Here is a 16,690-nt window from a genome sequence, read left to right on the forward strand (position 1 = left end):
AGATGAGGGGAGACGCGCCACGGGGGCTGCAGGGAAGTGCTGGCAGAACACGCAGACCCCATGCTGAGGGCCAGGGTTCAAGTCAGCTCTTTGGGAGAAGGGCAGCTCTGGGAGTGAGTGGAAGCCCAGAGGAAGAAGGTGCAGAGACAAAAGGTCCCAACATAGAACCTTGGGCAAATGCCAACCATATGAATTCAGGTATAAAGAAGTAAAATCAGGAGCAAGGGTAAATTCCTTTTATTTTTAAAAATGTTTTTATTAAGTTTTTGATTTTATTCCAGTGTAGCTGACACACAGTGCTGTATTAATTTCAGGTGTCCACTATAGTGATTCAGCAATTCTGTACATCATTACCCAGTGCTCGTGATGTTTTAAGTACTCTTATTCCCCTTCTCCTGTTTCACCCATTCTCCCCCCCTCCCCTCTGATATGCTTTCTTTTATTTAAGATTTATTTTTAAGTAATCTCTACACCCAACTCACCCAAACTCACAACCCCAAGATTAAGAGTTGCATGCCCTAGTGACTGAGCCAGCCAAGTGCCACTGGTATGCTTTATTTTAAATAAGGGTAAATTCCTTTTAATGGAATCATAGGAACTGAACACATGCATGAAATGCTTTCCTCGCTTCCAACCACTCTGTTTCGCATTTAGTCCCAAATCTGTAGCCATACACAACTCTGGATTGTAGGAGAGCTAAATCCAGCCTTCTTCTGCTTAGCACTCTGGGTTTGAAGGGAGCTCATGAGCGCATTCCTGGTGTGCCCTGACCCTGCTCGTCTGCCTCCCACCCGTCTTCTTTCTTTTATATCTTCTTCCTCTGCTGTTTCTTTGCCAAACTGTCTTCCACCAGAGTGCACTGCTCTCTGTCCTTCTGTAACTTTGACAATGAAAGCCCCGAAGTTAAAATGAAGTCCCGGAGTGACTGTCACCTTCCCACGGTTCATGAATTGTCTTTCACACCCTTTGTACTTGCTCACCCCAAACCCATGGCCGTGCACCTTCCCGTGGGATTGTCGAAGAGGTAGGTGTGCATCTGGGGCAGCCTCCAGTCCTGCTAATGCATGGTGACTGCCTGTGGCCAACTCTGCTGAACGGGCAGGAGGCTCAGGAACAGGGAAATGCTGAGGATGCATAGTCCACAACTCAAGCTGTTGAGCAGTGTTTCCCTGTCTTCACTGACTTTGTATAGAAATTAAGGCAGTAAGAGGTGAAACCTAACTTTTAAACCATTTTCCTTAAAAAGTTTTATATATGAATTTGAAAAAGCTGGAACTGAGTAGGTAAAATGAGTACTATTAGCTATCCAGTTTAATTTGATTAATATATTTGAATCTCCCCTTGTACCTTGTTAATGTAAAATATTTTGCACACTGTCTTCTTTGGGGTTTATGTATTTTCTTGCCTAGAGAGGAATATTTGAAAATCATTAATATATGGTGGGGGCACCTGGATGGTTCAGTCGGTAAAGCACTGGACTCTTGATATTAGCTCAGGTCATGATCTCACTGTTGTGAGATCAAACCCTGCATTGGGCTTTGCACTGACAGTGAGGAGACTGCTTGGGATTCTATGTCTCCCTCTCTTTCTCTGTCCCTCCCCTGCTCACACACTCTCTCAAAATAAATAAAGAAACTTTAAAAAAAAAGTGGTAAATTAACCCTTATTGTGATACTATTTATTATCCTTAAAACTTAAAAATTTGAAATTGTAACCTAATTAAAATACCATCATTTTCAACCATTATTTTAATTCTTTATTTCAGTTTCCTTTAGTTATTTGTATTAGAGTAATACATGCATGTAGTTTAAAGAGCCAAATACTTTGCCAAAGCTTGTTAGAAGAAACAGTAACCCATTCACTCCTGAAATCATCGTTGTGCTATATGCTAACTAACTTGGATGTAAATTTAAAAATTAATTAATTAATTAAAAAAAGGAAGAAGGAGAAGGAGAAACAGTAACCATACCCGTTTCCCCAATTCCACACACAACCACTTACACCCTTCCATAGCTCCAAACACTGTTTGTATATTACCACCCTGCCTTTTTTCTCCCGTCCGGTATGAGTCGTTCTCTTTTGGCTTTTGCATTATGGACATCGAGGTCTTGGCTCCAGCTTGTCTGTTACCCCCGTCCACCACACACACCACAGTGAATTCGTCCTGTGCTTTCCTCCTGCGATATTATGTCTTGGTCTTGGTTTCATCATATTTTCCTCTTATTTTGGCTACATAAATATTATTTGTGTTCAAGCCGAAGTGATACTATGATTACTTTTCTTGTACAATAATTTTTTCTGGGCATTAATTATTTTGGTTTAGATTCCTACATATTTATCACTTGTTTTCCTCTGAATTATCTTTTAATGTGTCCCAACGTATAAATGTTTTATCTTAAAAAAAAAAAATCTTCCTGGAGCTTTTGGGTTGCCCTGTTCCAGGCTGCTTGCTCTCGGAGTCTGTTCAGCCATGGTCTGGACACCCTGCTCATCCTGAGGGTCTCTTCACCTCTCCTGGATCTGATTCTCCTTCCTCGGTGTGTTCCTTCTTTCTGGTGGATCACCTCCCTGAGTAGCTTCCTGAGAAAAAGGGTCAGAAACAGTAAGCTGTTGGGTTTTTGGGGTTGTTTTTTTTTTTAAGTTTATTTATTTATTTTGAGAGAGACAGAGTGTGAGCAGGGCAGGGGCAAGAGAGAGGGAAAATCTCTGTATTGTCAGTGCAGAGCCTGGGGGGCTCAAACTCACTAAACTGTGAGATCTGGCCTGAGCTGAAGTCAAGAGTGGGATGCTCAACTGATTGAGCCACCCAGGCACCGCACCCCCCCCACACCCCCCGCCCCCGCCCCCGCCCCAAGCTGTTTTTGATGCCTTGATGCCTTATGTTGCTTTTGATCACACTCACCCCTGCTGGGTAATTTAGCCATAGAATTCTGAGTGTGAACATGTAATCAGGGTTTCCTAGTCCCCAGGGTTGGGTAGGGAAACCTGGTGGCATTCTTTGTGTTGATCCTTTGTAAGAATTGTATCCTTTCTCTGCAGTAGATCTTAAGAGTTTTAGGAAATTTCACAAAAGTGTCCTTTGGTGCATGCAGGTCTGTTTCAGTCCAGTTTTCTGGGCACAAGGAGGGTCTTGTCACATTGCTAACTCATTTTCCAGTTTTGGAATATTTTTTCTTGGATAATTTTGTTGATGATTTCCTCATCCCAGTTTTATATTTGTAATCCTTTTGCTTGGATAGCAGACCTTCTGGATTACCTTGGTAATTTTCTCGTTTTTTTCATTTTGCTTTGTATTCTGGGAAATCACTTCAACCTTACCTTGTAATTCTTTTAAGTTATGATATCATATTTTTAGTTTCCATGAGTTTTTTTTATGTTCCCTGAATGCCCTTCCAGTCCTTGATCCACTGTTGCAATTTCTATTCTTTTTGATAAATGATAAGTTTTGGAAAAATTTTTTTTCCCGGATGGGCTGCTTTCAACGGTTGCTCTTTCCCTATTATTTAATTTCATTTCTGTCTTTCATGTTTGAAGGTTTCCTCACAATGTCTGGTGACTTGGCTTTTTGCTTATACTCCCAGAAGGGGCACTCAAAAGGCATTTGGAATAGCTGCACGTTGGGCGTGTGGAGGTCAGCCTAGACCAGGACGTGGAACCCCATGATGTGTCAATACTTTGGTCTCTGCTTTTGTGCTGGTGGATTACCCAGAGGCAAAATCTCCAGTCTCTTGCCTGCAGGCTTTAGGCCAGGGTGCCAGCACCCTTGGAGGCCAAGAAGGAGGAGGCACTACAGGTTCCGGAAGCCCTTGTGGTCGCTGGTGGAGTAGTTGCTCTGCCTGCAGCCATGCCACCCTGTGCACCCATGGGCCCTGTGTCCTCTCCCAGGCTATCTACCTGCAGCATGGTGGGCAGGGGTTGGGGGCATTGCTTTCTAACCACACCTCCTGCTGTAGCTTCACTTTCCTCCCTTCCCCTGGAGGTGCCGAGTGCTGCCAGACCCTGAGCCTTCCAGGTCTTCTCCACTGTCATTGCTTTGTCCCTCGTTCTCTGCATGGTGGCAGTGGGTTCGGCTGCGTAGTTATAACTTTCTATTCTCTAGCTTCCAAAACTGATTAGTGGTCTCCTGTGCTGTTCTCTGTCATTAAAACAAACAAAACAGAACAACTAGATGAAAGTAAAAAATGGAGATAAGCAAACAATTCCACTTTTAGAAGATTCTAGAAAGGAGGTAAAGCCAACTGCGAATTGGCCATCTGTAACAAACCTGCTTTATATTCTTCAGGTACAGACAGTCGGGCAGAAATACTAAGATTACGCAGGCGATTTATAAAGGACCAAGAAAAGCTCAGTTTGATTTATGCCAGAAAAGGTGTTGCTGAACAAAAACGAGAGAAGGTTTGTATCTGTTTTGAGAATTTGGTCAGAAATACTTATTTTATATCAAAGGATATATACTAAGGAAATAAGCTTCCCATCAGATATTTGTTCCAAAACAAAATTACAGAAGCAGCCACTATATGAATTAAAGTTCCTCTGAACCAAAGATTAGTCCTCTAACGTGGATGCAAAGGACAGTCATGACTCACTGATGAAGTCGCGGGAATCTTGGAATGGGACCCGTGTGGGTAGTCCCATGAGTCTGCGTTATGGTGTGGCTCACAGGCACTGCCGGGACCTCACCTCTGCCCTTTATCTCAGACTCTCACTGCAGTCTGGCTTTGTTCTTCTCTGTGTACAGACTGGCTTTCTCCATGTGGTGGAGACGGATGCAGCCCCCACTCATTCCTGAATCATCTTACAGCTTTAGCCTCTGGGAGGGATTGGCCGGAGCCTTGACCCACCTTTGGTCTGGGGCTACTGTGGAATCAATAAGCTGTAGTGAGAGGGGTGAGGCCACATTACAACCAGCCCCTGTCATGGGGGGTGCCTGGATGAAGAGGGAACGGTGAGCCCAGAGAAAGGGGTGGGCAGGTTGGTGGATGGTTCAGGGCTATCTGCTGAAAGCAGGAACTTGAGGACCTTGTGTGGCATGAATTAAACATTTCTCAAAATGTGGAAATAATGAAAGAGGTTGTTTAGCCATAGCTTCAGTATTACTTACGAATCAGTAATTATGACAGAATTTTCGAGAAAGATGAGATTGTGAGTTAACAAAAAAAAACTGGCTTTGTATTAATTCAGTTTAAATCCTCAATCCCTTAATTAACTTCCACATCTGAGTATGAAGTGGCCGAATGGTTCCACTATATTGTCTGTGGTAAGAAAATGCACTTTGCATCTTTCTCTTGTCTCTATAAGTACAGCTATTCTCTTGAAGAAGAGGGTTCAAAATTTCAGTGCCCCGGGATCCTCCTACGCTACCTGTCAGCGGCTCCTCCCCACCTGCAGGGCATTCTGCTTCGCCCACTCAGAGAGGTAGCCACAGCCCCTAATTAAACCTGAAACCCAGCTGGGCTTGCCTGAAGGAAGTAAGAGGCAGACTCTGAGCAGAGGGAAGAGATAAAACCAGGATCATTGGGCAGAAATCACAGGGAGATATTTTGGTCTGACACAAAGAAAGTCCTTTTAATAATCAATAAATGTGGAACGGCCTGCTGTGTGGGGCTGCTCATGCCCTGTGAGGCACGTGTTCTCATCTGAAGGGGCTGACCTCTCAGTAAGGATGCGTGGTGGTGATCAGGCATCGGAAGGCCATGCACTTCATTTGTTGGGAGCATTGTGCTCAGTGTCCGGCACGACTCTGAATGCTAGGGGTACAGGGGTAAATATGATGTAAGCGCTCGCGGGGCTACAGCCCAGCGTGTAAAACAGAACAAGCCCAGAATGAGTTAAGATTATAACAGGTGCGGCGTTGGAAATTAACCAATGTAATGAGCACGTAGGGGAGACTATTAAGAGGGAGTGGGAAAGGAAGCCTCTTTGCAGATGATGTCTGCAGTGGGAACCAAGAGTGAAAAGCTGTGGAAAGACATTTTAGGCAGAGATGAGCAGGTCCCACAGCCCTGTGTGGTGGGGAGTGGGGGTGACTCAAGAGCAGGTGCAAGGTCAGCCTGGCCTGAGCAGGTGAACAGGCGTTGGAGGCTGTGGTGATCTCATTGGGCCTTGGAGCCCAAGATTTTTCTAAGAATTAAAAGGAAAAACGAGCTCCTGGGTGGCTCCGTCAGTTAAGTGTCCATCTTTGGCTCAGGTCATGATCTCACTGCTCGTGAGTTTGAGCCCTACATCGGGCTCTCTGCTCTCAGCACAGGGCCTGCTTCGGACCCTCTCCCTGCCTCTCTCTCTCTGTTTCTCAGAAATAAACATTTTTTTAAAAAAATAGGAAATACAGCCCCCTGAGATAGCTTTAAAAAGTTTTAATTCAAGTTCTCTGATTTTAGATATTCCCATTACTCTGTGATGCATATTTAATTAATCTTTTTGCTGTTCATTTACCAGTGATTTTTATTTTGGATTTATTGTCTACCATAGATTGGTAAAGCATAGTGACCAAACTGTTTTGGATAAAAATTGTCATCAGGTTCACCTTTATGTTAAGGATCATATTTCATGCACTACTGATTTTTTAAAATAAGAATTCTAATCTTCGTTTTTTATTTCTAATGATTATAGGAGATCAAGAGTGAGTTAAAAATGAAGCACGATGCCCAAGTCATTTTGTATAGAAGTTACCGTCAAGGAGACCTTCCTGACATTCAGATTAAATACAGTAGCCTGATCACCCCCTTGCAAGCTGTGGCCCAGGTTGGTCCTTGAACGCTGCATTCTTCTTTTGACAGATAAAAACTATTTAACAGTTCCACGGATCTACTAGGTGTAAGAAAAAATGGCTGATGCTATTCTATAACATAACTGAGGTGTTGATTTGTCTTAAACAGTGGATTTGGTTAAAAGACATTGGTCCAAGTCTTGGCTCTAAACCTTCTTCTCGCTGGTGCAACTTACTTCAAGTCATCCAGAAGATAGCCCTGCACTTGGGGTCCTTGTCAAGACACTTAATGCTCTGAGCCACAGTGTCTTCATCTGTAAAACCAGGGAGCAAAATCTGTTCTTCTTACCAATAATGTTGGTCAATGAAATAATGTATAAAAAAATTACTATAAACTTTAAAGTGCTAAGCCACTTGAATCATTGCTTATATGGGATCCTTTTGGTATGGGGGAGGGGCGGGAATCCAGGGAGTATCAGTTTATGGGTGGGACTAGTATTCTTCCTTCTCTGTTAATTTTCTTAATAGTAGAGGATTGGAAATATTTTTCTAAGTCATTAGGGTATAAAAGTATTGAGAGTGAATGAAGTTTCTAGCTGAGTTCTCTGACAAAAACAGGTATATATTCCCCAAAAGGCCAATTAAGATTCTTTTGACTTTTATCAAAATAATTTTTAAAGTTGAAGAGTACTATAATATATATGTGGCATTATGTTAGGTGCTGAAATATAATGCCATAAATTTTATTGTAATTAAATTTTCAGAACTAAGGTTGCATATAGTAGGTATGTCTGCATCGCCTTTTATTCTTTTTTAAGCTTTTTATTTAACCTAAATAATTGTAGATTGACAGGAATTTGCAAAAATAGTACATATTCCCATGTACCCTTCACCCTCATGGGTGGTATCTTATATAACTGTAATACGTTATTTCGATCTAGAAATTGACGTAGGAACAAGAGTATTGACTGGACTGCATTTTTCCCTGCATTTGTGTGTGCGCGTGCGCGCGGTGTGTGTAGAGAGACAGAGAGAGTCTATGCGATTGTATTATACACGCTGATTCATATAACTACTGTCACAGAAGAAAGAACCCTTGTTTGTTACAGAGTGCTTTCACATTTCTCTCATTAGATCCTCTCAGTAATTTTGTGACATAAAGGCAGTTGTTAGACACATTTACAGATGAAGAATTGAAGTTAGCAAAGAATGGATGTTATGATTTAAAGCAGCATGTCTTGCTGGGTGTGCAACTAAGACAAACCCCAGCCCTGTGTTCTGATTCCTGGCCCCGTGTTTTTCTCCCCCCCACCATTTCCCAGTTTTTCTCGTGCCTTGCACACATGCATTCACATCACTGCCTCAGAAGCGGTGCTGCCACCTGCTCTCCTGGGCATGGTTTGCACCTGCCCATGTTGGAGAGGTACATGGTGTGTACAGATGGTAGCAGGTTAAAAGCCTGATGCTGCGTAGAGACCCACGTCCAAGTCAGTTCACCTCATTGGTGCTTGGAAAAAATTAAGATGCCGAATAGTGTTTCAAAAAAAGGACTACATTTTTTCTGTTCTTTGAGGAGGAACGTGTTTCCTATATTTCTCAAATTCCAATACTTTATTTATTCAACACATGTTCTGTATGGAGCATCCTTCTGGATGCCAGGGACTCCTCTAAGCACTGAGGTGCAGCTGTGGACAAAACAGATGAGGCTTCCTCTGCTGTCCGGGGGCTCCCCTTCTTCATCATGAGCCTTGCATGTGAGAGAACTAAAGGGGAGCCTGGAAACCAGCCGGGATGGCACATGTCCAGCAGCAGCATTCTGTTCTCTGAAGATGTTATTTATTTTAATCATCACTGCATTACTGTAACAGCAGGAGCATCTGGGACTCCCTGGGAAATGAGAGAATTTGTGCATAAGACTCAAGAATTGGGGTTGTAGACCTGGGAGCCTGTCTGCCACAGGTTCGGTGAAAAAAGCAAGTTAGCGAACAGCAGATGTGTGCATGTCCATAAGAGACCAACCTGTGCAGTGGCTGTCTTCATGTAGTAGAATTATGAGTGATACTTACTTTCTTTTTTCCTAATCTATATTTTCTGAAATTTTACATTGCAACCATACAACTTTCTGTAAGACAAATACATTACTTAAAATAAATAACAAAGAACAGATCAAATTGTACTTTTTATTCAGACAGTTTTATCAAGCAAAATAATTTTTAAATTTTATTCATGCATTTGTGCCTTCATTTAAAAAATATAGACCCTGCACGCCAGGACTATTCTTAATACTGGTGTCATAGGCACAGATACAGGATAATGTTCCTGTGGTCATGGAGTGTGAGGGTTAATGCCAAAAAAGATGCCTTTAAAGGTAGCATGCTTTTAGGGCTGAAGCCACCAAATATGAAAAGCACAAAAATGGCTACTGATGGTTTTTAACAGTTTAAATTGTCATAATGATGGGACTTTGAAATTTTAAGTTGGCATTTTATTTAAGCTTATCGCTTAGTTCTCTTAAGCTTTGCAGTAATGCTGATGTGAGGATAGTACCTAAAAACTTCACTTAACCTCTCTGAGAGACCTTCCCAATTACGGCACTGATCACTTCATGTGTATCTTGGCTAATCCTCACTACAACCCTGAGATGTGTTGTGTTATGCCCACGTTAAAGATAAGGAATCCAAAGGTCCAGACCCACTCGTGAGTTAAGCTATGTCTACATATGTGATTAAGTTAGCTTATATACTTGTGGGCCCCAAATCCATGGTACCACAGATATATTTGGTTAAATTTCAAATACTCCCCACGTCAGTGCCTGATAAAACTTTCTAAACAAAACTGAGATGTAAATTAGATATGTTTTCAGGAGTTTGTATTTTCAGATAAGCTCTGATGGTAGTAGTAAATTCTATAGCATTTTTACTTCAGATCCTAATTTGTCTGTTTTGAATATTTTACAGAGAGACCCAATAATTGCAAAACAGCTCTTTGGCAGCTTGTTTTCTGGAATTATAAAAGAGATGGATAAACACAAGACCATGTCTGAGAAAAACATCATTACTCAAAAGTTGCTCCAGGACTTCAATCATTTTCTTAACACCACGTTCTCTTTCTTTCCACCTTTTGTTTCTTGTATCCAGGTGAGCATCTACACATGTGCTTCATAAACATGCATTATCTACTTTGCCATGACCTGACTGTGTCACAATAACTTCATTTGTTCCACAGGCCAAAGCACAAGGTGTTTTAACAATTTAGGTGTATTCTGTATGGTTACCTCTTCCCTGATGAGGTGTAATTTATTCGTTTTTTTGTTTTTTAAACAAACTTATATGGGCACCTGGGTGGCTCAGTCGGTTAAGTGTCCGACTTCTGCTTGGGTCATGGTCTCGCAGTCTGTGGGTTCGAGCCCCGCGTCGGGCTCTGTGCTGACAGCTCAGAGCCTGGAGCCTGCTTCAGATTCTGTGTCTCCCTTTCTCTCCGCTCCTCCCCTGCTCACGCTCTGTCTCTGTCTCTCTGTCTCTCTCTTTCTCTCTCTCCCCCCCTCAAAAAAATAAACATTAAAAAAATTAAAAAAAAAAACTTATATATGGCAGGATAATTAGAAATCAGCCTTGGTGTAAAAGTGTTCTGATTTTTAATACGCCAGTCCCTTTAGTGTTTTGGTTAAACCCTGTATGTTGTTAGTAGTTTTTCCTTAGGTACTATTTCTCCAAATTATTTCCTGCCTCCTGAGTGCCTTTAAGAAATGTTGACTGAGCACATTCCTGACTTTGTTGTAAGTTGTGGGGACAGTGAGTGATGGAAGAAGCACAAATTTCTGCCCTCCTAGAATTACAGTGGGTGACAAACAATAAACAAATACAGAAGATAACATAACATAGTAGTGTCATCGAACTTGAGTACTACAGGAGTACTAAAGTAATGTAGGGTAGTAATGAAGCAGGGAGGGAGACAGCCTCTTGATCGGGGTGGTGGCTGTGTACTTAGACCGAGTGGTCAGAGAAGGTCATGCTAAGGTAATACAGTTTGAGCAGATATTAATAGAGGCATACTTTGAGTTACTACTTAAACATGCTTATTGGAAGGTTACTTTTTCATATAAGAAATGTTTCCTCTGCCATTCAAAACACGATCATTACAAATTCCCTAATGGAAAGCCTTTTTTTATTTTTTATTTTTTTAAGTTTATTTATTTATTTTGAGAGAGAGAGGGAGAGAGCAGGGAGGGGCAGAGAGAGAGGGAGACAGACTCTCAAGCAGGCTCTGCACTGAGAGCACAGAGCCCAATGTGGGGCTCAGACTCATAACCCTTGAGATCATGACCTGAGCAAAATCAAGAGTTGGACGCTCAACCGACTGAGCCACGTAGGTACCCCTAATGGAAAACCTTTTCAATTCATTTTAGTATTTTTATAACTAGTAACCTCCCTGGGGTAATATATATTCTTGGGGCGCCTGGGTGGTTCAGTCGGTTAAGCATCCGACTCTTGATTTCAGCTCAGGATATAGTCTGATGGTTCACGAGATTGAGCCCTGTGTCAGGCTCTGCACTGAAGGCACGGAACCTGCTGGGGATTCTCCCTCCTTCTCTCTCTGCCCCTTCCCAGCCTGTATGCTCTCTCTCTCAAAGTAAACAAATAAACTTTAAAATAAAATAATGTTATTTAATATTATTTATCAGTAGCTTTGGTTTGCAAACTAATTGGGTAATAATTCCCTGAGATGAAACACTTGGTTTTCCTGTTTTGTTCTTTCTGATGTAGCATGAAACTATTAATATAGTTTCTTTTTATATATTAGTTCTATTTTTATTGGTTTATAATTTACAAGTAGAATTCCTTCATTATTTTCCTCCTGGCTACACTAAAGATAAGACTTGAGAAATTGCATTGAATCAGTCAGTATTTCAAAAGAAGTTTCTCTTTACACTGTATTCTGAAGTGATTTTTTAAAATCTGAATTCCTAGTTTTGTCCCTATATTTATTTTTAAAAGCTGTTTTTTTCCATTGTTTTTTAAGAGAGTCATTAACCGTCATTAAGTAAATAAATTACTTCTACTCGCTCTAGAGCTTGCAATTTGGCATTGCCTTTGGAAAAAGCAACATGAATGCAAGTTAGTGCCTGCAATTTGCAGCATTTGCTGTTACAACTTTGTTTGTGGTTCATTTCTGAAACTATGATTATTTTCCCTCTCTCCATGACGTCTTAGCACATTTGGTATGGCATTTATGTGACTTCTTGTTCTAGCAAGGGGTAGGGTCTCTTTGAGATGCCACTGCCCCACCATGACATCTCAGAATGAGTTTCTTGTCTGCTGCATATCCTGTATTTGTCAGACTATCCTGATTGTATCCCAGTCAGTGACTGGCAAACAGATGTTAATTTGGTTTAATTTAACAGATGTTAAATACATTTATGCTATTCATCACTTGTTTGAACTTCATATAAAATTTTAACTTTCTTGGGGCGCCTGTGTGGCTCAGTTGGTTGGGCATCTAACTTTGGCTCAGGTCATGATCTCCTGGTTTGTGAGTTTGAGCCCCACATTGGGCTCTGCACGGACAGTGTGGACCCTGCTTGGGATTTTCTTTCTTTCCCTTTTTCTGCCTCTCTCCTGCTTTTTTTCTCTGTCTCTCAAAACAAATAAACTTTAAAAAACTTTTTTTGGCTTTCTTAAATTTTTTTTTTAATGTTTATTTATTTTTGAGACAGAGACAGAGCATGAATGGGGGAGGGTCAGAGAGAGAGGGAGACACAGAAGCAGAAGCAGAAGCGGGCTCCAGGCTCTGAGCCGTCAGCACAGAGCCTGACACGGGGCTCGAACTCATGGAGTGTGAGATCATGACCTGAGCCGAAGTCGGAAGCTCAACCGACTGAGCCACCCAGGCGCCCCTTGGCTTTCTTTACAAAACATCTAATGAGGATATTTTATGTGTAAATCTTTATTTAACAACTATGGAATATTTGAAATGAAGAAATGGCCCTTGCCTTCACCTACTACAGTGAGATAAGAGTCCAAACAAAAAATATTGTTATTAATTCTATTAGGCAGTCATCATTTTACAAATTAGACTTCATTACTTTATTCTCTTTTGGAATTTGTAAGAAGTGTAATCAGTCAGCTGAAGTTTTTTTGGCTTAGCAAATCACTCTTTATAAAGTAAAATGATACTGTCAACAAGATTATACAGAAGAGTCAGTCTTCTTGAAAATATACTTGCAGAACTCAACTTAAATTGTGAGAATGCATTTACATATAGAGGAGTAATATCCCAGTAATAGTTGTTTACTTATTTACAACTATTTCACAAAAGACTTCTATTGGCAATGGGAATAAATCTTAATGTCAGGGACAACATTGTTTACTACAGTGTCTAGAATATAGAAGGCATTCAATAAATATTTATAGAATGAAATGATTCCTTGAAAATTAAAAGTATATTTATTTTAAAATAGTCTTGTGTAACTCAGGGTTTCTCTCTCTAAATTAGCAGATGTTATCTCAAAATCTGACACCTCAATTAAGACTGAGGCTTCGCTGTGTTATTAATTAATTTTATATGGATTTTTTTCCTGTACCACTAGTTCCTTCTAATAGACATTTTTGTTTGCTAGCTTACTTTGGAGAATCTGTATTCTTTCAAGACCTCTAATGTAGAATTTAAGTTGGCTTAGTTAGACTTAGTAAGTAGTCCATGCATGGCACAGCTGGGAGGAAGGTGGTGTGGATGTGGCTTAGTGGGGACTGTCTTTACTGTCTTTTCCAGATACCTGCATATATGTGCATACACAGACATACACACCCACACAAGAACTATATGCATACATTCAGCTGTGTTTTAATGAAGATGCTGCCATACTGTTTTTTTTAATCAAATGTATTTTTTTTAAGTTTATTTAATTTTGAGAGAGTGTGTGTGCATGTGCATGTGAGTGGGGGAGGGGTAGAGAGAGAGGGAAAGAGCGTCCCAAGCAGGCTCCATGGTGTCAGCACAGAGTAGAATGGGAAGCTCAATCCCACGAACTGGGAGATCATGACCTGAGCTGAAATTGAAAGTTGGCTGCTCAAATGACTGAGCCACCCAGGTGACCCTGCCATACTATTTATATTGTTCTGCATATTGATTTGTAGTTTATTTTTTATTGGTGTATATAGGACCCTCAAATTGAGAGTTACAAAGTAAAGGCCAATATAATTCCTGAAATCCTCTTATTCAATATTATTGTGAATAGGTTAGCCCCTGGGTGGAAGGAGATGGGAAAAAAGATGTTAATTAGAGTAATGGAAATAAGTACCTACTTTCTGGTGTTTGGATATGAAATCTGTGTTTCAGCTGCTTTTCTCACCCGTTCAGGCTAAATATTCCTGGAAACTGCAATTGATGCCTAGATATATAGAGCATATAATTTTTCATAATTTGCTAGTACTTTTCTTTAAAGTAATCTCTAAATTGATAGTGTAAAAATCAAAGATCATTTCCTCCTTTGAGCAAGGTGAATGTTGAGGAAATTTTGTTAATAGAATTACACAGAGAAATTTTCTGGTTCTATCACTACTTACATCAAAATGTTCTTTCATGTTTAGTAAAATGAGTTATTCACTTGTGAAGATACGGTCAAAGTATCACAGCCTAAATAGCTGCATGTGTTTGTGGTTTCATAGGAAATCAGTTGCCAACACACAGACTTGCTGAGCCTCAACCCAGCTTCTGTCAGTGCCGGCTGCCTGGCCAGCCTGCAGCAGCCCGTGGGCATCCGCCTCCTTGAAGAGGCCCTGCTCCAGCTGCTACCACCAGAGCCACCTGCCAAGCGGTTTCAGGGGAGGACTCGCCTCTCACCTGATGTCGTCAGATGGATGGAACTTGCTAAGTAAGCTTTGTGATCCACTGTTGGGAGAACAGTAAATTTGACTAAAGTAATACACAAAAATCTTTTCATTTTGGCAGAAAATGAGCAAATAAAGTTGATCATAACACTTTTGTGAAATTTTTTGAAAAATCTCTCTGGCTAAGTACCATTCCATGAGTTAAGAATAGTTGTCACAACAAGGAATGTCTTGCTCCAGGAAAGATTAATTAATTAAACATACACAGTCCTTTTAAAAGGACTCAGGGTGTTAACTACCAAGTTTAGTTTCCTGTAAAGTGTGGCCGTTACTTAGTTTTGTATGTTTTTACTGCTTTACTTAAATGGAATTGAGGATAATTTATTTTCAGCAGGACTCAAACTCTTTATAGACAATTTAATCCAATTACTTTATTTAGGAAAAACAAGTTCCATTTTGTCATTCTATGCCATTTTGCATTATGTGTGTTTTTTTCCTTACTTGTGGTTTCATTATAAAAAAGCCAGTGTCTAATTCTGAGAAGGATGTTAGATTAGGTTAAAATTAAATTTGAACTTATATTTTTTAGTGCTGATTTTTAGATCTTCAGTTTCTAGGAAAAAAGAGAATAAAAGTAAAGGTGAGGAATCCTTGTACTATTCATATCTTAACTGAGCATTATGTGTGAACAAGACATTATGTCAGGTGCTAAGAAGAATTAAACATATCTCCCAGACACAAAAGTAGCCAACCAGTAGGAAATATATGTACTTTCCTGTATAACTAACCATAACATGAAATGGGAGGTGGTGAGATCTCTGAGAGGCAAGACAGAGGGCAGTTCAGAGGGTGCGTCTTGGCTAATACTGCTTCTGTCTAAGGAGCTGTTGTTATCCTGTTGTTCCAGATGTGTAGATGAACAGTCAGTAACAGTTTGTATATTTAATATTTTCAGAGAATGAGAAACTCGTGTGTATTTTCTGGGTAAATGAAGCACACAACTTTTAGAGCCTAAACTTTAAACACTGTTTTCTAACTTTATTTAATACTTCTTCATAGTTTACATATAATATTTTACATTCCTTTCAAACAGAGTAGTGAGAACATAATTTTGCCTGTTGATGATTTGGGTCATCATTTTGACCATGTTATAGTGCGTATCATCCTGGGACCATGGGGCCAGTGCAAGGTGGATGTGAGACTGATCTCTTTTCCAGCTACTGAAAAATGTTTGTAATTCTCATCTCCTCTTGAGCTCTTGGACTGTGAGCTGTTGTCCTAACTCCCATCTCCCCACCTCTGCCTCTGACTTGTTACCCATAAGCCTCTATGAGCAGGGCAAAGAGAGGGCTGTGTCTACTAGATTTTTATCTAAATTTGGAATCCTTAGGCTCTGAGAGAGCTCATGGGGCTTTTTTGATGTAATAAGTACATGAGATTTCATACCTGCGAAAGGACCCAACTGCAGGAAAGCCAAGGAGGAAGCAGTCCTCACTGGCTGGCCAGGTGACTGCAGCATCAGGAAGAGATAACATTTGTGTTGAAACTTAAAAGAGGGGGAAAAAAATTGTAGGGGAAGGGAACAAACTTATTAAAAATTTACTTGAGAATATCTTAACAGAGGAAGTTTGGTTGAAGGGATAAAGTAGATTTTTGTTAATGTGAAGAGAAGAATGGGTGCTCAAGCATATAGTAAGGCTGTAAGAAAATTACTTGTCAGTAGAATCAAGATGGCCCATAGAATGTGGATTAAAACATGGCTTTATTAGAACCAGGATTAATTTTTACTCACTCTGGACTCTTGGCTATGTTCCAAATTTTAGGTCTAGACAGGATTTCAAATAGGTCACCCACTGGTATGTGCATTATTACTGTAATGGATTAACACAGAATGGTCTTATTTAATGACACAATTTACCCAGTGTAAACTTACAATATTTTCAGATTTCACTTTAAATGCTCTTTAGAATAATCTCTGCTTCCTGTATGACTAAAGTAGTAAAACCTAATGGTAACTTCATAGTGTGTAAGATTTTATATTTATAGAACAAAAAAAACATATATCCTTTTTGGCTAAGATAATGTGACATCTGGATTTAATATCATTTCATTAGAATAAAAACTTAAAAAATATTGACGTAGTCATTGATTTGGACTT

At 40.2% G+C, this 16,690-nt stretch overlaps 1 protein-coding gene across 1 annotated transcript in view; it reads left to right on the forward strand.

Moving 5' to 3' along the window:
* The window catches only part of PRKDC (protein kinase, DNA-activated, catalytic subunit), a 214,119-nt gene that overhangs the window by 137,565 nt on the left and 59,864 nt on the right, over window positions 1–16,690 (forward strand). Inside the window, exons 60-63 of the mRNA XM_049633721.1 lie at window positions 4,283–4,395; window positions 6,610–6,741; window positions 9,664–9,843; window positions 14,371–14,576. Of these exons, the coding sequence (XP_049489678.1) occupies window positions 4,283–4,395; window positions 6,610–6,741; window positions 9,664–9,843; window positions 14,371–14,576 (631 nt within the window). The remainder of the gene's footprint in view (window positions 1–4,282; window positions 4,396–6,609; window positions 6,742–9,663; window positions 9,844–14,370; window positions 14,577–16,690) is intronic.

The sequence above is a fragment of the Panthera uncia genome, chromosome F2 (assembly GCF_023721935.1).
Source record: "Panthera uncia isolate 11264 chromosome F2, Puncia_PCG_1.0, whole genome shotgun sequence".
Classification (NCBI taxonomy): Eukaryota; Metazoa; Chordata; class Mammalia; order Carnivora; family Felidae; genus Panthera; species Panthera uncia.